Source organism: Castanea sativa, chromosome 1, assembly GCF_040712315.1.
Source record: "Castanea sativa cultivar Marrone di Chiusa Pesio chromosome 1, ASM4071231v1".
Lineage (NCBI taxonomy): Eukaryota > Viridiplantae > Streptophyta > Magnoliopsida > Fagales > Fagaceae > Castanea > Castanea sativa.
In genome coordinates this window covers 27,384,785-27,407,311 of record NC_134013.1, presented here as the reverse complement: position 1 = coordinate 27,407,311, position 22,527 = coordinate 27,384,785, and the positions used below count along the sequence as shown (strand labels likewise).

The 22,527-nt window shown below is 37.4% G+C and overlaps 1 protein-coding gene across 2 annotated transcripts; it reads left to right on the top strand.

Annotated features, from left to right (window-relative positions):
- The first annotated feature begins 12,989 nt into the window (after positions 1-12,989).
- On the top strand, positions 12,990-14,951 carry LOC142608359 (uncharacterized protein At5g39865). 2 transcript variants are annotated; one of them, XM_075780129.1, is made up of 2 exons: positions 12,990-14,139; positions 14,611-14,951. In XM_075780129.1, the coding sequence occupies exon 1, from the start codon at positions 13,185-13,187 to the stop codon at positions 14,118-14,120; it is 936 nt and encodes a 311-aa protein (XP_075636244.1). In that variant the 5' UTR covers positions 12,990-13,184; the 3' UTR covers positions 14,121-14,139; positions 14,611-14,951. The 2 variants fall into 2 exon arrangements, with proteins under 2 accessions (XP_075636244.1, XP_075636236.1); XM_075780121.1 differs by having other exon boundaries at positions 14,596-14,951.
- The last annotated feature ends 7,576 nt before the right edge of the window (positions 14,952-22,527 follow it).

Here is a 22,527-nt window from a genome sequence, read left to right as displayed (position 1 = left end):
ATGCCTTGCTAGCTTCACTTCGAGGTTAGAAAGTTATGTTGATCGTACCTCTCCATCCAAGGTTCTCACCCAAAACACTCATAAAGTGTGGGTGAAGAAGGGTACTCATGCATGATTACTTCCTATGCCCATGCATTAATACTTCCAATGTTTAGGGTCATAGGTTTATGCATCATATCATGTAAAATCTTCATGTGTCATTGCTTTCGGTTCATAGCATGTTTCTTTTGCAAGTTGCATTTTGTACTTGTTTTTGTTAATCTTACTTTTGTTGTTATGTTTTTTAGTGTGTTGAAAAATTCAAAAACTCATAAAAATTTGAAAAATCTCCAAAAAGTTTGATCGCTTGTGTTGTATATATCACATCTGAGTTCGGCCTAGTATCTTCATACTAATGGCGTAGTGCACATTTATCTTTGTGGGAAAAATCTTGAAATCTATGTATAAATGTTGTAAATCGATTTTCAAGCTTGTCATGAATGATTAGTCAATAGTCTTGAATGATTAGTCAATAGTCTTGTTGGTCTTGATATATGCATAGACTTATGCCTATATATTTTTCCACATTTTTATGTTTTTGTTTATAACTCATCAAATGTCTAATCTCGAAAAGAGAAATTGAGCTGCAAAAGCCGTCGCACATACTAGTATTTGACTAGGAAAAGGGAAAGCGATTTGTATTGAAATGTATGGTGCCTCAAAAAGCCAAAGGCTTACTCACAAAATTATAATATCAAAAATTGCAGGCATCAATCTCAAAAATGAGATGTATTGTTCAAAAATGATCAAATGTTATGTTTTGTAAAGATGCCAAATGAAAAGCTTCAAAGCGATGTAATCATTTTCTTGTGGGAGATCATATATGTTCATTTCTATAATTGAGATAGACCACTTGCCTTAGTGCTAATTGTGTATAATTTGATTGAATTGATAATTGAAGCTTCAGTCTAGTCTAAAGATTATTCCACATTTGATACTCACACACAACACACAAGACTTTGTTTAATGAATGTTTATTTCATTTGTGTGATTGTACGTGTTCAAATGTGATGTGTATACTTAATCGATTTTTGATCAAACCCAAAAAGATTTTTAAATATTTTATTTGTTTTTGAAAGTGTTTTTATGCTTTTGTGTTTTGAGTTTTTGTTCAAAGTGCATTTTTTTGTGTTTTTCAACAAAAACTTGTTCAGAGGTATTTTCGCGAGAAGCTCACGACTCAGCTCTTCTCATGAAAATGGGTAAAGGCAAAAATATGAAAACACAAAATTTAGACAGAGACTTTCGTGATTGTCTCGCGACTGTTTCGCGAGTAATGCTTACCCGCGAAAAACTTTGTGCTTCAAATGCATTTTTCGTGAGTACTTCACGAGATGGTAACCCGCGAAAAACGTGTGTTTTCAATTTTAAATGGTTGATGTAGATATTTTTTCAAACATACCCTATTTCACCCCTTTTGCCTCCTTCGTGCCTCTCTCAACCCAAAACTGTTTTTTACTCAAAAATCCAACCAAAACTCAACATAAAACTTTTTCAAATCATATCTAAGGTATGTCTATACAATCTTTTCTCTTTATTTACTTAGATTATGCAGAAAATTCTAGGTTTTCCTTAGTTGGGTTCATTTTTGGAAAAGGGTTGGGAATTTTAAATTTGTGAAAATTCTTTCAATTTCTTGATTGGGCTTTGTCCCACTTGGTTTGTTGGTGTTTGTGTTGGCCCTTTATGGCAATTTCAACATGTATTTAGGCAAGATTCACTCGTGTTCATGCATTGCCTACATGTTAGTTTTAGTGCATATTAAGTGTTTGTTAAAATGTCCAAATGACATTTTGGCGTTGTTTTGGACTCCATTGAGTACCAAACTTTTGGAATTACCATGATTGAACTTGTTTATCATGTCTTGATCATTGGGAATGTGTTTTATATACTTTGACCCAAATGTGATTAGTCATGCCTTACACATGCATCACATATGCACATCACATGCACACCACATGCTCACATACTTGTTCACTTGTCATGTTTTGCATATCATTCTTGCTAGATATTTGTTGTTACATGTTTAGCACTTTTCAACATGACTGTATTACATTGTTTGTTCTTTTTAGGACTTTGTGCTTATTTTTATGGACTAACTTGACACTAATCAAGTTTGTGGTCTTGTCTTTGTGTTTTTGCACTTGTTTTTTGTGCCCTGTGTTTGTTTGTGCAGATGTCTCCTACAAAGCATTCTGTTATCAAGAAATCCTCAAAGCGTACTCGCACGGACTCAGCAAATTTCCGCTCCATTGAGGCAGATATGGCCTACAATGACTTTTACAAAAAGGCAACAATCATTATGGAAAGGGTTGTAAGAATGGAGACTCTTGAAAACACTACCATTCCTGAGATATTCAAGGAGAAAACTTGGACAAAGCTGCTGAATCCAAGTAGAAATGTGTATGCTAAACTCATCAAGGCATTCTTTGCTAATGCCATAGTGGAAGGAGATCACATCAACTGTTGGGTGCGACGGAAAGAGTTCATTATCACAAGGGATTCAATTCAGGAGTTTCTAGAAGTTCGTCCACCATCTTAACCAATCTCTATACAATATGATGATAGATCAGACTCTCTTGAGCCAATGGCGAGGCTACTCGGTGGTACTCTAAAAAAGAAGTCAATGAACACTAAGATGAGGACATTGGCTTATGTAATGATCCCCAATCTCTACTCGATGACGAACTTGACAACATTGTTTGCACCAAGAACTATATTCCTGCATTATCTCTTCACACATAAGAAGATCGACATATATGGTCACATCTATCACCTCCTGACAAAGAGCATCACCAAAAGGAACTCAAGGACAATAATGTCATTCCCTACTCTCATCATGGGTCTCATTACAAAGACAAAGCTGAAGGTTCCAAGCGGACTTACTGTCGTGCAAAGGGACTATCCCATTGGTGCTCATACAGTGACCCGGAGCCAAGCCCACATCACCGGACCGAAAATTGGCATCTCTCAAATCCCAAGGGCTAATGTTGAAGAAGAAGGTAGCGACACAAAGGATGAGATTAACAGATTTACCTCAGCCCCGGAGAGTTCTGCACAGCCATCTTCCCAAGCATAACCATGGGGACCCGATCGTCTTGATCGCCTTATTGCAAGGGTAGAGTAGATGTATGGCATGCTCGAATCTCATGTGCAGCACACCGCGGATCAGTTTGCTTACATTCAAGGCCAAATCACTGCATTATCATCACAGATTAAGGATATGGATATGGAGATGGAGATGGCGCAAGGATCCGATTCAGAATCTGAGCAATTCTAGCTCTTTTGGCCATTTCAGTCAAAAATGGGGAGAAAGTTTTAAGGGGGAGTTGCACATTTTGAGGGGGAGCATAACGTAGCACATGCACTTCATAGATATATTGATTAATTTTTGGTGATTTAGTTTTTTACTTTCTTTTGCCATAGTTTTTAGAACGTTTTTATTTACATTGTTTTCGTTTAAAGCTTTAAGTACTTTGGTTTAATTCTAATTTAATATTCAGTACTTTGTGTTTATCTCATTGCTTTGTAGCATTTTTTTGTACTTTCAGCTTATCTTTAGTACTACACACTTGTGCCCTTGTTGGATCTTGTATCCTTAATGCAAATACTTCGGTATTTTGCATTGGTTGTGTGTTTGGACATGCAATTGATTCTTGCTTTGCACTTAATTGTATTGCGTGTCCGGATGATTGTTTACTAGTTAGATGATCATTGTAGTCTTTCTTTAATGATTGTTTTTGTTATGTTTCATAGTTTTATCTTGTTGTTTACCTTGATCGCATTATACTTGCTCCTATACGTACCTTGTATTCAACTTGTCATAAGCTTAATGAAAGTTTTGTTTGTGTGCGAGTGTTTCAGGATACAGGTGCATTCGTGCAAGTGCTTCACAGCTTCTATATTAGGTGTGAGTGAGTTTTGCCATTGTTTCCAAACTCACGTTTAAATCTAGAGTCTGTTATAGGGTGTTTTGTCACGGAATAGCCAATGGGGGAGATTGCAAAATTGTAATTTACAACTATTTTGTGTTGGCTTTAATTCCGTGCCAAATTTGATTGTAATTTTGTTCAATCTTTTGTACCTTGTATTTTATGTGGGATTTATTTGTAAGGGTTGTGTGTGAGAAAGAGAGTGTGTGAAGAAGTTTTCGCGGGTAGCTCGCGAGTAGCCTTCTTGCGAAGTGAAGCATGTGCTCAACACATAACTAGAATGCGAAGAGTCAAGAAAGATGGTGACAGCTGATTTTCGTGAGTGTTTCGCAAGTAAAGTCTTCTCGCGAGATACCTGCAAAACAGTTTGTTTTGTTATTTTGTCATATCTGCTCCACTACATCTTCATACACACTATATATACCATCATTACCCACATATTGAGAGGAGTGCCTTTCAGAGAGAAAACCCTAGCCACAAACCCTTAAGAGTTAGAGATTATCATACCCACAATCCTCTACATCATCCATTGTAGTTTTCCTCAACTCCTACCTGTCCATATCCAAATCCTTGAGAGGTTAATAGCCCAAACACTTACAACACTCATACTGAGTGTCAAGTGATGTTTTAGTGCTGCTGGGAAGTATTGGAAGAAGCCAAGTTTTGGCGGATGCAATCGGGCGCATTGAGGGATCCGAAAAGTTAGACAAGATACAGTTCCGAGAAGCCTTGTTAGAGTACGAGCTTGGAGGGCTTAGATGCATTGGATAGATTAGGCTTGGAGGGTCTCTTGCTATTCATGTATCTCAACTTATTGTCTAGTTGATCGATTTATCGCTTGGAGGGTAGCGGAGAGGTTTTCGCTGAGTTCTTCGGTTTCTTCTTCGATAACACATCGGCGTGTTATCTTGCGTTTGCATTTCTCTTCCCTACTCTTTTAACTTTCATTTTATTGCTGTGTTGTGATAAATATGGCTTAGAGTAGTTGTTTTGCTTGTTCCCTCGCATTTACTCTATTCCGCACTTAGTTTAAGTTAGAGTAAAATCAACCGAGCCGTAATTTGTTAATTTGGGGTCTAAACAGCTCTTGTGTCTTTAACACAAATCCGAGCTTTCACATAGTGATGGATGGTTAACAATATTTTCTCATCTGTTTGTTGTCCCATCACATCGAGGTATCATATCATACCTATGCTATAAATCTTCAAGATATTCTTTTCAATGCACTTTTTAAGAACAACAACGAAGATAACATGGATAACTACCTTGATTTCATTTGACTTGTTTACATCAACTTTATGTGCAAGCATGACCTCTACCTTTTTCTTAAAATCATGAGTAATGCTTAGGACACAATTTTGTGTTACAACTCGTCACGTGGTGAGTTGTGAATGGTGGAAGTGTGTCTTTATGTGGCCCACCATCACACTTCCACCACTCACAACTCGCCACATGGCAAATTTGTGGCATAAAGTTGTGCACAAAATTGTGTCCTGAGCATTAGTCCAAAATCATACTATAATAAGAATTTTTAGGGATGCTCGAGGTTGCCATGTTTATATCCCCTCACATGTATAGTTGCAACAACAATTAAGAGTGCCTTAATAATGACATGGGCCGCAGCAGATAAGAGATAACAAGTCTTTCTAAAGTCCTCAATTGTCAACCAAACCCATGGTGCACTACAAGAAAAGAGTCTACTAGCGAGGGTAAAATACCCTCGCAAAAATTCAAATATCATCGCAAAAGGTTATTAGCGAGGGCATATGGTCCTCGAAGGCTGTCGTATTTGCTCTTGTTGCTAAAATAGATTTTGCGACCATACATTCGTAAATATATAATTTACGAGGGTAATCCACCGTCGTTACTGAACAAATCCGCACTCACAAATAAATTACCAAACGACGAGAAAAGTCGACAACTTATTTTTATCGAGGGGAAATAGTCGTTGTTAACAACTATTTGTAAGGATCTTTATACCCTCGCAATTAGTTATTTGCGAATTCTAAATTAACGACATACTTTTTAGTGACAAATAATGCCATCGCTAAAATTTATTTATGAGGGTTTTTAACCCCTCACAACTTATCTTTAATAAGGGGAAGCAGTCGTCGTTAATAAATATTTGTGAGGATTTTTATACTCTCGCAATTAGTTATTTGCAAATTTTAACGACGAGACAAATAATGACGTCTCTAAAATTTATTTGTAAATGATTTTAACCCCTCGCAATTAGTTAGGAATAATAGTGACGACATTAAGTTGTCACTTAAAACAATTTTGCAAGAGGTTAAGGAGTGTCACTATTCTATTAATTGCGAGGGACTTTGTCATCACTATAAAGTTATTTATGACCAAATTTTTATGTCATTAGTAGTAATATTTTATATAATTTTTGAAATATTTTACTATTTATTTATTTTTAATTTATTTTATATCATTTTTGTTTAACTATCATGTTACAAGAGTACAATAATTACTAAAAATTGATACAATAGTCCAATAATTACTAAAAATTGATCCATCAAAAGATAAAAATTCATATAAGTTCAAACTTTAAAATATAAAATATACAAAGAAATCCTGAAATTAAACCTTGTTTTAAACTTAAACAACTAGAATTATGACAAGATTTATATTGGTCTTCTTCTGAGTCACCCTCCAAGTTGTTTTCAACCTCTATGTTATTGTTTAAGTTGTCCTCTTCATCTCTGCTAGTACCATCCTAAAAAATAAAAATAGAAATAAAAAAACATTAAACATGAGTTAAAATGAAACAATTAAAGTGAATTTGTATTTGTGTTTGTATCAATGCTTCAATAAATATGTGCACATATACCATATCAAATCTAATCATATAATAATATATCATAAATAACAATAAACTCCTTATGGTCTCGGATAAGCTATAAGCAAGGAAAGCTGTATTGCAACTTACCTTTTTAGTAAAGAGGTTCTGAGATTGGTTAAAAAGTCAGGTTTGCTATTCACTGCTTTGTATTTAAAATAGTGTGCAGCATCCCTATAGATTGCTTATATAGGCCTAAAGCGACCACATGAGCAGTTACCAGTTCCAGTATCCCTAAACCACTCAGGGTAACTTTTTTTTTTTAATTTAACAATAACAATAACTTAATTTGATTACTTAAACCACTATTAAAATTAAATATAAATTAAAATAATATAACAATTGTGAAAAACATAAACCACAAAACACATATGATATACAAAATTAAATACAAAACCTATACACAGCTGTCAAAACAGTAGATAGTGTCATAGTCCTATTATCATTTATCAAAACTAAATATAAAATAATATTATATTATAATAGATGTAAGCTGTAAACCACAACAAACCAATAAAAAGTTGTAGAAGATCCAAGAGGCAAAAGCATAAGTTTGAGATTGTACCGTGGTAGCTGGATTTATGTTAGATCGTTGTGGTATGCCCATTGATTGCAACTTTTGTGCAAACTGGATTTATGTTAGATTGTTGTGGTATGCCCATTGATTGCAACTTTTGTGCAAACTTCTCCTCAAGCTTCTCCACAACTTTTGCAAGTTTGGAATCCATTTCCTCTGTAAGACGTGCCTCCAAATCTTCTTTTTCTTTTGTAAAATCTTCTTTGCAATGTTTGCTACAACCTTTACCAAATAAAGTTAAGCCGTACACATCCTTAGCCCTAATACCTATTCCCATGCCAAAAAATACAACCATGACTTGGTTCACCAACCACTTCACGAAAGATCTGATAATCATTTGTCTTAGTACCTTTAGAAACAGCTTTGGCCTTTATGGCATCCATTTTTTCCTACACATAAATAAAAACCACGTGGATAATCAAAACAAAAAAAAAACTAAAGTTGATAACAAAATTAAAATTTTGGTATAAGCTGCATACACATAATGTCTTAGCATGATCAGTTGCCCATTCTTTGTGTGAAATTTCTTAAAGCAATCAATGGGGCTAGGCTTAGAGCCCATCTCAAGATACTGCAATATTTAAAAGAAAAAAAAACATTGGTAAAGTTATGAAACTATGTAAATACACAATAAAATGTAAAACTATTTGATGATAATATAATATACCACTTCATATCTATACTTGGCCATTGGTACAGAACCTATAGTGGAGAAAATTTTAGACTTATTTTTGTTTTCCTTATTTGTCGAACTTACCTCCTGCACGCAAAATTCATACACTAAAACATTAGTGTCTATGAAAATATTAACAAATAATGGTTAGAGAGAGAGTGAGAGAATTTATGACATGTATTTCATTTATACTCACCCCCAATCTCCCTCCATCCATTTATCCACCATCTCTTTCCAAAAAGGTGTAGGAATGAAGGAATGACCATTCTTGTAACGATCTTATTACTTTTTGTACTTCTGAAAAATAAGATTTCTTATGTGAAACATACAATCAGAATAGCGGTATTTCATTGATTCTATAAACGCTTTCTTGACTTCCTCATCTGGCTGTTTATGCTTAAAGCGTTGAGCTCTGTATCGAGCATATAAAGTCTCTAGCTCAGAATTTGGGTATTCTGTAAAAGTTGTCCAAGCTCCATTAAGTTTTTGGTGAAAAAGAATGATAATCTCTCGAGTGGCTTTTGGTGTAAAATTCTGAAAATTGAAATCAAACATGCTAACAATATCATATAGCTATGATACCATAATTAATTTCAATAAACCAACATAGCAATAAGTCACTCACTTGCCATCATAAATCTCAACCTCTATGTCACCATCTCTGGCATTGATGCCTTTAGCCTTTCCTCGACCCCCTTTTTTTTTTTTTTTCCAACATTAGTACCTATTGATAAAAAAAATAATAATAAAAATTTAATAAAGAACGTGTACCTATTGACATAATTATCTAGAATTATGTCAATTTTTAAATAAATAATGCTAGTGCCACAAGAAATTGATTCTTCCTGTTACTTGGAAGAATAAAAGAAAAGAAAAAGAAGCTCTCCCAATAAGGGAAAGAATCGTATAATAATATTGTGAAATAAGTTAATAACAAAAAATATATCACATTTAACATTTGTTCTTAATCTCTCACATATTCAAGCACAAGAATATTATTTTAACAAAATAAATTAACCAAAAAAAAAAATTCATGCTTAAAGCCTAGATTCCAGCTAACATTTAATTTGAGTGCATGGTTGCATACCCTGCTACTAGATTGAAGAATTATTAGGCAGCACAAGAATTTCAATGCTAAGGATATTTTACCTCATATTAATAATAAAATTCCCACTCACACTATCTAATTAATGAAAATTATACCATGAAAAAAAAGCTAGAAGAATTATTTTTCCCTCCAAAAATAACACAATGATTTCATCAATTTCAGTTGGGTATGATACAGCAATTCAGTAGATGTAAAATATGGACATCCATTTGATAGATTTTAACCAGAATTTGAGCTGCCCCTTTTTCATAACTTCTCAAATTTTTTTTATAGGTAAATGAACCATTCAATAAGCGCAAAGCACAACCCAAGTACACAGAAAATACAACGTCTTAAAATTTGCATGTGTCGTGAACAATCTCAGCAAAAGGTGCATAACAAGAGAGACAAAAACTCATATCTTCAGAACATCGTGTACCAAAGAGAAATGAATTTTAATAAAAATACTAACACACAACATTCGACACTAGTTCCATGATTGCAGAAGGGGCAACTAAAGACAATATTAAGCTTGTCCATTTTATTACTGAACTTCTACTCCCTCCCCTTCATGGGTCTAAAACTCCCTACATACTAATGTTATTGTTCTATGTACATCAATTGTCCATGACTTATTTCATTTCATCATCTTTGATACATCATTTACCTCGGTCATCTTAATTCTTTGAATAAATCAACAGTTTTTATCATATGAGTATCCAATCACACAATTAGAGTATACTAAATGGAATCCTTTTTTATTACAATTGCAATAAGTCAAAGTCATTGCAATAGGTTATTGTCAGAAAAAGTTTCGATGCAAGATTATTTATTTATTTATTTTTTTTTGCAATAAAAGGTTTTAATTTTTTTTAAAATAAGGTTATTATAGTGATAGTTTTTGTGTTGAGACGTATGGTGCACAATTGATGAAATGAAATGGTAACAAAAATTTCGTTGCAATAAATTAGTTATTGCTTTGATAGGTTGCAACAATAAGATGTTGCATCGACTCATCTATTATTGACATGTGGCAGATACTTATTGTGAAATATTGACATGGACAAAGTTTCATTCTCCATGAAAAAATTAAATTGCGGTCCAAATCATCTTTAATCTAGCCGTATTTCAGTTTTTTGAAGAAGCAAACAAAACATGTGGCAAACTCGTTGAGCTTTTGTAATAATATATTATAGTAGATTTTAAGGGTAATGCTAATGTTATTACAATTTGTACGACATATATTACAAAATGATGTAAAAAGAATATGATTGGTGCTACTTAAATACCATAATAAATTGATAATGTATGAATTACTGTATTATTTTTAGATTGATGATACGCTAACTTGTAAGGCTTATATTGTGGACTTTTGTAATATCCCTAGAATCACTCAAATTTTATTTTTATTTTATTTTTTCTATAGTAGTCCATAATGATAAGTATATATTTTAGAAAGAGTGAGTTGATCTAAGTTTAGGAAACGAAAAAATATAGAAGAAGACCAAAAATAACATTAGTAAAAGTAATTACAAAAACTTTTCAATTAAAGAATTAAGAGAGAGTACGACTTTATAGATAGAATTGAATAGAGAGAAAAAAAAAAAAAAAATACATGTGCCCAACTATAACTAATTTGTCAATGATTTTTATCCCAAAATTTTGGGATTAAAACTTATTGCTGTAAAAAAAATATTGGGTTTGAGGTAGACGAATTAATATGTGGACTAGAGAGCCATTGGAGAACAGTATCACTTGGTCAAGACAAGTTGGACTTGATTCATCGCAATCTAGGTTGAATAAACATACACCTGCACTATGATATTCTCAAAGATCACATAAGAAAATTTAAGCAATGTAAATTAGGGTTTTTTTGGGTCAAAGTTGGAATATTTTACAAAAATCCAAGGCGAACAAAATACAATATCAACATTAGGCATTGATGACATACATTTTCAATTGAAAGTCCAAGTTTCTTCTTCTTCTTTCCATCTCTTGCTAACTTAGACAAAATCATGGAGGAAGAGATTAGATGGTAATTGTTCCTTTAACATTATAGAAGGTAGTAGCCATTTTAGGAGGAGCTGAACTAGAAGTTCTCAAAATATAGAAAACACCCAATAATAAATAATAAAAAAGACCGTTTCCCCAATATCATAAATAATAGGAGCTAAGCTATAGTCCAACGCCAATAGGGCCGATAACATTAAAGACATATCTTGTTGGGCTTTGTGGAACTTAGTTGTGTTTGATCCAGATTATAACTCGGCTCGAAATAAAAGTGTTATGGAGTAGAGGCTTGGGCCGATAGCCCTGGGAAAAAATTTTGGCTAATTTTTTGGCCCATTGTGAATCCTATGCACATGATAGAAAAATTTTTGTTTGGAGATTAGGGTTTTGGGGGTGTTGTTTTGAAAGAGAAAACTATATTGCTGCATCTTGTATTTTTCCTTGAGAATAGTGAAATTCTTGCAATTTTGTGGACGTAAGCAAATTGCTGAACCATGTAAATATTATTTTGTGCGATTGTTTTCTTTGGTGCATATATATATATATATGTATATATATGTATATATATATTTTATTTTACATTTCACAGATTTTGAAATTTCATGTATATTCCCTACATCCCCTCCAAAATAATGGTAGAGTAGCCAAAATCCATGGCCTTCAAGACAGCAAGCAAAGCAACTTGAGCCTAAGCCCAAACAGGTTCATTAGGAAGTAGGAAGATCAAAAGCAGTTCAAGCATGGAGAACTTTAATTGACCTTGTTCATTATGATCAAAATTAACAAAATATTAACTTCTTTAATATAGAATATAGTCTATATTAAATTTATAGTAATTCTAATTTCTCTTATGTATAATGTTTGATTCGGAGAATTTTCATAGCATTAATTGAAAATAGAAAATAATGGAAAGAATATACTTCAATTTTTTTTTGAGTTACTTTTTATTTTAGATAGATAAGATAGAATTAATCTATGAGATCTACCCAATATGTCAGTTGGTTTTTGGCATAAGTGGGGTTCGAACTCAATTCTTTTCTTTTTTTTTTCTTTTTTTTTGGTTGATATTTTGGTAGGTACAATGAGGGAAGGGAAATTTGAATCTTGGAGGTTATAGACATATCTGAATGTGCCAACTATTTAAGTTACAAGACTTTTAGCATTAAAAAAATATCTTATTTGATGACAGAAGATTTTATCAGTCAAAGCTAATCGAAATTTACAAACATAATTTGAATTTAAAATACCACCAACGATAACCTAATCACCAAAATGTGGACCCATCTTTGACATACCATAAATTGTAATTTGTACATCTCAATCCAAAACTAATGCATGACCAAAAAAAGAAAAAAGAAAGAGGATTAAGTTTTCCTTTGCCAGTTTATTTGTTTTTTTTTTTTTAAATTGTTAAGGTTCACAAGAGAGAAAATAAAATTTATAACTTTCATACGTAAATATGAAAATAATACACCATTACTTACTTCCTATAATTTTATAAAATTTATGGGTGAAATTGAGCACATTTAAGATATTTCCACCAAAAAAAAAAAACTCCCCAATGAATATCACTGTTCTATAACCATAAGTATGAGCCCAAGGCCAACAAAACCCAACCGGCCCAAGACCATCAAAGATATGATTCGTCTCAAAACGTGTCTTCATTTATCAATATCATCATTTCACCAAATTTTGAATTATAAATTTTAGGCGCTCAAAGCTCGTGCACTCCAGCGCCTACACGCTACACCTACACAGTTGCCAAAAGCACAAGATTCAAGATTTCAAAAAAAATTGAATGCAACAAAAAAGAAACCACACTGCTCATTATTTTATTACTAGCTTTCCCAAAAAATCAAAAGTCCCAAAAGTGTTTCCCTGTATCTCAACCTTTTGTCCTTATTCTTTCTCTAACTTTCTCATCACTCTATTTTTCTTTTTTTGAATTTTCAAAATCAGAAACAGAAACACAGACAGTGAGAGAGAGAGAGAGTTTCATCTTTCATCAAATCAAACTCATGGGTTGCGTGTCTTCCAATCTGCTCCACCACGATGAAGAGTTCTCCCAACTCGGCAGTTCATCACTGAGTCAACACATTGTTTCTCTCACTTCCACCACCTATGGCCTCCTCACTCTTGACCCACCGCCACAAAACTCAAACCCCACCACTCCTCCTCCACCCACAACCCCACCCACTCGTTTCACCCTCTCTGAGCCCAAGTCCCTATGGTCCGAACCCAGGTCTCTCTGGTCTGAACCCAAGTTCCAGCCTGCTGACGTCATCAACTCGTGGGAACTCATGGCTGGCCTCGACAACGTAAACAACTCCGAGAGTTTCCGTTTCTTCAAAAACCTTAATAACAACAAAGAAAACTCAAACCCCAACAAGCCTAATGCTAACTCAAGCGACAACGTTTTTGTTCTCGACAAGTTCGAGAAACTATGTCCACCAAACGGAGAAAACAAAGTGGTTCTCTACACGACGACGTTGCGGGGCGTACGGAAGACCTTCGAGCAATGCAATGCTGTGAGGGCAGTGTTACAGAGTTTAGGAGTGTTGTTTACAGAGAGAGATATATCGATGGATCGTGGGTTCAGAGAAGAGCTGAGAGAACTAATGAAAGGGAAAGAAATGGTGCCTCCGAGGGTTTTTGTGAAGGGAAGGTATGTGGGTGGGTGTGATGAGGTGTTGAAAATGGTGGAGGAAGGTTTGGTTGGTGACATTTTTAATGGTTTGCCTAAGAAAAGAGGTGGATTTGGGGTTGGTGGGGTTAGTAGTGTGTGTGAGGGTTGTGGGGATGTGAGATTTTTGCCTTGTTTTAGGTGTAGTGGGAGTTGTAAGATGGTTATGGTGGTGAAAGAAGAGGTGGGTCGAAGAGTAGAGAGGACTGTAGTGGTGAGGTGCCCTGATTGTAATGAGAATGGCTTGGTTCTATGTCCTATTTGCAGCTAGCTTAATTGGGTCTCATAGGGTAAGAATATTTGCCTATTTAGTGTTAATGTATGTATTGTTGATGAAAGTCTGTTTCATGGTTAAGATTTTATTTTCAGTATCTAACCGTGTATACGGCATCATGTCATTTAAAGTTTTATATGATGTGATATTAGATTCACTTTTAGATTCTATATTTAATCTGAACTATGAAATGGATGTATTTGAAATTATAAGATCTGTTTTTATGATATCATCTTATGGAATAATGGGAAATTAAGCATAATTGTGAACAGGGAAAGAGGCTGGGCTGCTTATTTTGTGCTGTTTAGTTATAACTATGTGTTAAACTTAAATATGGATGGTCAAATTACAATGTTCTGAGCTGAATATAATTGATTGGCAATTATAAAGTTATGCACATGGAGAAGAATTTGGAATTGGATGATTTGTATTGTAGGAAAATATGTTTGCTTGCTGCTAAGATTATCCGTAGACATATTTTTCCTAGGACGATATTATGGTGCATATGGAGAAAACTGTGGGTGCTGGCTGGCCTTGTGGGTGTTTCAGACAGAGAAAGATGGGAGTTTTAAAACTTAGTATTCATCATAATCCTCCTGTAGATCTCATACAGAGAGTAGTAGTGAGCTCAATCCTCTTTCAGAAGGTGATTTTGATGCACCAACAGGAGAAAGTCCTCTTTCTGAAAAGGCTATATTTGTAATTGTACTCCACAACTGTAAAGATATTTGCTTCAATATGTATCAAAATTTTACAAGCAAACTCTTGCTTTAAGGAAACTAGGCAGAGTATAAGTATGAGATTTGATCCCTGCCAATTGGTATCTTAGTCTGATGAAAAAAAGTAATCATCAGAAGCAGATGCAGATGTCATATGTTAAAATTCAAAAAAAAAAAAAAAAATTTGATGGTCTGAATTGCATTTTATATGGCTGGTCAAATTACAATACTTTGAGCTGCATAGAATTGATTTATTGGCATGTATAAACATATGCATATGGAGAAGAATTTGGAATTGGATGGTTTATTGCAGTACAATATGATTGCTGTTAAGATTATCCATTGACATTTTTGTCCTACAATCATATGGTGAATAACAATGCTTTTGGAGCTTGTGTTTGAAATGATAATCTTGTATGCTGTTTGTGCAATGGTTTATACCATTCAAATGCACCATTGTATGCATCCTTGGAGATAGTCCATTTTACTGCTAAGTTTTTATTTTTTGAATCTTTACGCGGTGTTATGTCATTTGAAATTAGAAGTGATGTGATATTAGATGCACTTTTAGATTTGTAATATTTAATATGAACCATGAAATTGATCTATTGAAATAATGGGAAATAAAGCATACTTGTAGACAGGGGAGGAGGCTGGACTGTTTGTGTGTGCTGCTTAGTTATAACTTACAACTACAGTGTCAAAATTTAGTTGACAGTCTAAATTCATATTATATGGCTATTCAAATTACAATATATTGAGTTGTATATAATTGAGTGGCAGATATAAAGTTGGAATTAATTAATTTGTAAAGTATCAAATATAATTGCTGTTAATGTTAGGAATTTAGCCCAATTCCTAGATGAGATGAGATATGGGGCCAAAGAAGAACAATTATACAAAATAATATTTACGTGGTTTGACAATGTACTTATCTCTACAGAGGTGTTGTGATTTTGCGATTATCAAATCAAATACAATATCCTTACAAGTTTATATCTAACTTAAGATCCACACTAAATACATTAATATCTCTCTAAGAATAATATGCACTCACTTAAAATCTTCATTCACACTACGAAAACAACAACTACATGTGGTTCTAGATCTCTAGAGAAAAACCCTAAATTAATCTTCTTTTTGTGTTTATCTCCAGCTAAAGAATATCTCCCTGTGTTTACTGCATCACACATACACTTGTCTCCTGTTCTTTTTCATGCAACTAGCTCTCTCTAGCTTTCAAGTTTCAAAGGCACTAACAGCTCTACTCTTGGCCGTTTTCTATATTATGCGGCACAAACACTTCTTATTCTTATATAAAAGACTTCACGCTCATTTTATAAAAATAAAACCTTTGCTGCCTTGTACTCTAGTAGCACACAACTTCGTAATTCAAGTATAATTAGGACTCACGTGTGACTTATTAGCCATGGCTCTTATTACAAGCTCATTAAAGTGCTTTGATTTCATATGGCTGGACTTTGGTGCCCGCATGCCCCCAGCGGTTAAAGATCATCCACAGACGTAGGTATGGAGCATAATGTGTGTGCGAGGGCCGAGGGAGAGAGGGAAATGAAAGTTGCAAATCTCTAGCATTCACCATAATCCTGCTTGTTCTCCACACAATTGAAAATGTATTGGCTTGAGTATGTACAAAAATTTTACTAGCAATCTTTTAAGCAAAATCTTGATTTAAGGAATTAAAACAAGGTAAAAGCTCAGATAGAGTAGAAATCTTGCTTGAACTTGTATTGATTGTCAACACAGTGGGATAGCTTTTTACTCTCAATGAAGAAATTAGCATGTCATAGGAAAAGCCTAGGATGAATGTATCATAAGCATTACTAATATCATATTGTCCTTTAGTTTTTTTGGTAAAGAGCCACCATTCAATTTTGCAAATACCACGTAATTTACCATTGTGGGTGATGTGATTTGTTTATGGCATGGAATATCAGTATGTTTTTAAACCCACACTAAACAAGCGGCAAAGTTAAAGTTAAAACAAATGCAAACAGTGATCACTAATGGATAATACAAGGATGGTTAATTAATCCTTGAATTGGCTGAGAATTGTTTCCCATTCAAGAATTTTTGTTCATATAGATGTGCACTTTTAGGTTGTGATCATACATACAAGCAATAAGGGATACATAGCTGCAAGACTAATTTTATGCCCATTTTTTTAACACTACTGGGCCACAGAATGAAGCCCCAGGCCCAACCGAGGAAGCCCAAGAAGGACGAGAGAAAAAGGGGTTGAAGGGCCCACCAGGCCCATTTCTATGCCAATTTGACTAAGTGACGAAAGAAGAGATCTTGCTGCAGAATACCTTAGGATGAGAAAAACAGCAGAGGCCTCGTTACCTACAATTAAGAAAAATAGGAAAAAAACAATATTCACCGCAAAGCCCATGAGAGAAGCAAAAGAGGGCCCAAAAATGGCAATAACACCTTAAAGAAAGTGGAAGCTCACAAAAAGAGCTTCTGCAGAATGGCCCAAGGAATCGAACCTAGCCCAGAAGGCCCTAGACATTTGATATAAAAGATTGGAGGCTCTGAGCACTCCCGAAAATAAAGGGAAAGAAGGGGGAGTCACTGAACACAGAGAAGGTACATGAGCATCAAATTTAGTTATGAGCATCAAGGGGCGAAAAGAAAAGAGTATGTCCTGCTTTTTCGCGTCCCAGACCTGGAGGAATGAGAATTAGCGGCAAAAGAGGACAGTCATGGATTAGTGTACTTCAGGAATGGATTAATGTACCGCAAGAGGAAGAGAGAGGCTGAAAGGCTCTCAAATTTGTGAATAAATAAGGGTAGGCATCATTCATAAAAAAATAAAAATAAAAAAACACAACAACTAGAGCTACACAACAATAGTGAGAGGTGAGAGTCATCAAGATTGGTAGAGAGAAATCACAGTAGAGTAGTTTGAAAGAGTAGAGAAAAGAAAAACTCTTTGGCAGAATATCCTAGCATTCAATATGGTTAAGATTGACTAGAGTTCCAAACTGCATAATTTTGTGCTGACTCGAAGCAATATAAGATTATGGGAGTTGGGGCTGAGTTTTTTCTTGACTAACTCTCATTCTGCAAAGGGATATCTCATATACTTGTAAAACATATATGTGTTAATGTATTTGATGGGGGATAAAACCAACATGATGGTACCACCACATGTAAAAATCGTTATGATAGGGTGACGGGTGATATGACCAAGGAGGACGGATGCGTAGTGGACGGACAGGTAGAATGGATGCACATAATTTCCCCCGTCCTTCTCCGGGCTACCTCAAGTCACACTATATGATTAGGGCTGACATGGTCTTGATTGTAATTCACGTCAATGTGTATATGAAGAACTCTTGCGCTACACGTTAAGCCTTGATTGAAAATTCATATAAGGAAAAGAACTCTAAGAGATACAAAATTTCACGAGTCACTCTCCTAGAAGGAAATGATTACTTGACCAAGGCGAGAATCTCGGCCCTACGCTACTATATATACTCCAAAACCCTCACAAAGCAAGGTACGCACATTTAACTCCTAGCACTTTAGGGTTGAAAAGAAATTCTAACTTGACCTTCGGAGGGTTTTTGGTCGGCACCACACCGTGCTCTCTTTTAGGTCTCTTTGTTTTTACGTTTGCGGGTTTGATTCGAGTTGGAGAGTGCTCGCGACTTATTGGTGATATTTTCGACATCATCATTGGGCGAGTACTTGTAAGGAAACGAGAGTGAAAGGAAAACTAATTCAGCCTTTGCTCTGTTCCAAAGACAAAAAGTTGCATGGTACTCACCAGATCGATGGCAACAGTCAACAATCAAGGCGAAGAACCGCATGCTACAGCGCTAGAAAGGCAAGTTCAGACACTTGCTGCTGCTGTTGAGCGCCTCACTAAACAGAATCACGATTTAGAAGAGCAACTACGGCAGAGGAATGCGCACCAAAGTGCACCGGAGGAGGACCGGGAAGTCGCGAGCCGGAGGAGGAATGCCGTCGAACTGAAGGTACACCGCACGGCAAGCCAGCCGGAACGGCCGGAGACAAGCCCGCCATCCGCCTTGGACTCCTGCCACCTCGTATCACGGCCGAGATGCGGGAGATGAGGGAACGCATGGATGTGATGATGAACGCCCTTCCGAGGACGGGTATCCGGCAGCCTGGACGACCTAGTCCATAGAACGGATTTGCCTTTCACGGCGTTGGTGAATTCATGCCCCGTTCCTCCAAAGTTTCGCATGCAGATGTGGAAAACTACGACGGATCCAAAGACCCGTTGGATCACCTGGAGTCTTTCGGAACCCTAATGCATCTTCGGGGTGTACTAGATGAAATCATGTGCGGGGCTTTTCTTACCACCTTGAAAGGGCACGGACGGGTGTATGGTGACACCTAATTCTATCGGCACTTTTAAAGAACTAGGCGCACGGTTCGTATCACACTTTATTGGAAGTCATCGACACGAGAGGTCTATTGCGTGTATGCGAGCATTAAGCAACGAGAAGACGAGACATTAAGGTCTTATATAGCCCGCTTTAACAAGGAATCCCTGCTCCATAGATGAGGCGGATGACAAGATACTTGTGGCGGCATTCACGAACGGGCTACGAGAGGGGTAAGTTCTTGTTCTCATCCAAGAATGACCCAAAAGACTATGTCCGATGTATATTACGGGGCGATGAAGTATATGAACGCGGAGGATGCCTTGCGGCCAGAAGACGACTATAAACCAAGAAAAAGGGAAAGACGGGGAAGATACGAAGCAGATAATGGACGAAAAATGGCAAGAACCGAGAGATCGACGAGAAGAGCGGAGATCCAAACCACCTTCGGGGAGGTTTACAAGTTTCACCCCCCTCGCGGCCCCGATTGACGGGTATTAATGCAAATCAAAGATGAAGGAACCTTGACGTTCCGGGCAAGTTGAAGGGAGATTCAAACAAGAGGCCAAGAGATAGATACTGCCGTTTTCATCGTTAACACGGCCATGATAAGACGGACTGTTGTAGCACTGAAGCAACGGATCGAAGCCACTATCGGGCGGGGAAGGTTGCGGAGGTTCGTGAGGAAGGAGAGAACGGATCAACCCCGGGAGCGAGAATCCTAGACGGGAAAACGAACATCCCAGACCACCGGTAGCAGACATACGGATGATAATAGGGGGCAGTACTTCAACGGGGTCGTCTAAAAAGGCCAGAAAGACCTATTTACGGACGGTACAAAGTGTCCAGTCGACGGGCTCTTCACTAGAAAGAATACGACGGAACGGCACCAGTATCGAGTTTTCTGAAGAAGAGGCCCGGCGCCTTCACCACCCCCATGACGACGCGCTTGTGGTTAGTATACAAGTAGGAGACTTCAACGTCCACCAAGTTCTAGTGGACAACGGGAGCTCAGCAGACATCCTTTACTACCCCGCGTTCCAGCAGATGGGGATTGCAAAAGAGCACCTGATCCCGGCATGCACGCCCCTCGTTGGCTTTGGGGGAACCCGGGTCCATCCTTTAGAATCCGTCACATTGGCGGTGACAGTAGGAGACTACCCGCAGCAAATAGCCAAGGATGTTTCCTTTCTAGTGGTTGATTGCTCCTCAGCGTATAATGCCATACTCGGACGACCCACTCTCAATGCATGGAAGGCCATCACTTCTACCTACCATCTGATGATCAAGTTTCCCACTGAACACGGAGTTGGAGAACTGCGCGGAAATCAGGTGGCTGCACGAGAATGTTACGTAGCCATGATGGAGATGGATGACCATGTACAGGCAATGAGCATCGAAGAACAGAGAACAATGGCAGAACCCGTGGAGAAATTGGAAGAGGTACAACTGGATGATTCGAGGCCCGACCGGACCACTAGGATAGGAACCTCGCTCCACCAAACTGTTCGACATGCGCTCCTACTGTTCCTCAAAGAGAACCGAGACGTATTTGCATGGAGCCATGACGACATGCCGGGAATAGACCCGGCAGTCATAGTCCATAAATTGAACGTGTCACCTTCATTCTCTCCAGTTCGACAAAAGAAGCGCGTGTTGCCCGAAGGGATCGAGCCGCGACGAGGAAGTGCAGAAGCTACGGGAAGTGAACTTCATATGAGAGGTGTACTACCCAGACTGGCTGGCAAATGTGGTAATGGTCAAAAAGTCAAATGGGAAGTGGAGAATGAGCGTTGACTTCACTGATCTGAATAGAGCGTGCCCTAAAGTCAGATACACGCTCCCACGCATTGACGCCTTAGTGAACTCCGCCGCAAGACATGAGTTGTTGAGCTTCATGGACGCCTTCTCAGGGTATAATCAGATTAAGTTGGAGAAAACAGATCAAGAGAAAACATCATTTGTGACAAGCCAAGGGCTTTTTTGCTACAAGGTGATGCCATTCGGGCTCAAGAATGCAGGAGCCACATACCAGCGATTAATGAACAAAATGTTCGCGCACCAAATTGGCCGGAACATCCAAGTCTACGTAGATGATATGTTGGTGAAAAGCGCAAAGGTGTCAGATCATTTGAGGGACCTCCAAGAGACTTTCAACACTCTTCGAACGTATAAAATGAAGCTGAATCCAAGCAAATGCGCATTCGGAGTGACCGCTGGAAAATTCCTAGGATTCATGGTGTCCTAGCGGGGCATTGAGGTCAACCCTGAGAAAGTGAAACAATTATGGAGCTATCTCCTTCGAGGACGGTGAAGGAAGTGCAAAGCTTGACAGGAAAGATAGCAGCCCTAAACAGGTTCGTATCAAGAGCAACGGACAAATGTCTACCTTTCTTCAGAACACTAAGGAGATCTTTCGAATGGACGGACGAATGCCAAAGGGCATTTGAAGAGTTAAAAGCATATCTCTCTGCCCCGCCATTGCTTAGTCCGTCCACGCCGGGGGAGGAATTGTTCTTGTACCTTGCCGTCTCATCAACAGCGGTAAGTGCAGCTCTCATCAGAGAGGAAGGGAAGATACAAAAGCCCGTGTACTTTGTAAGCCGGGCGCTAAGAGGCGCAGAGGAGAGATACCCACGGATGGAGAAACTTGCCTTCGCACTCGTCCGCTGAGCTCGGCGAAGCCCTATTTTCAAGCACATACAATAATAGTCTGACGGATCGAACCTGCGGAGAGCGAATAGACAATCACAGCTAAGCCGGACGGATGGCTTTGTGGGCTATCGAGTGAGTGAGTACGATATCCAATACCAGCCACGAACAGTTTGTGAAAGGACAAATGGGCCGAGACTTCATCACGAATTCACTACACTGACGAGCGAGGGGCGAAGAAGACGCCCGCATGGAGAATTCACATAGACGGATCCTCCAATAAGCATGCAAGAGGAGTCGGAGTTGTACTCCACACCCCGGAAGGAGATAAGGTTGAATGCATGATCCATCTGGAGTTCCCCACTACAAATAACGAAGCGGAGTATGAGGCCCTGGTGGCAGGATTGGAACTTGCAATAGCGGCTGGGGCCAGGAAGGCAGTAGTCTACTCCGATTCTCAAATCGTAGCCAGCCAAGTTAATGGGAGCTATGATTGTAGGAATGAATGAATGAGAAGGTACCTCGGAGAAGTGAAGGATCTAACGAGCGACCTTCAATTCACGATAGCTCAGATCCCAAGAGAAGAGAATCAAGAGGCGGAACGACTCGCAAAGGCTGCTTCGGCCGAACCCATGATCGCTCCAGAAC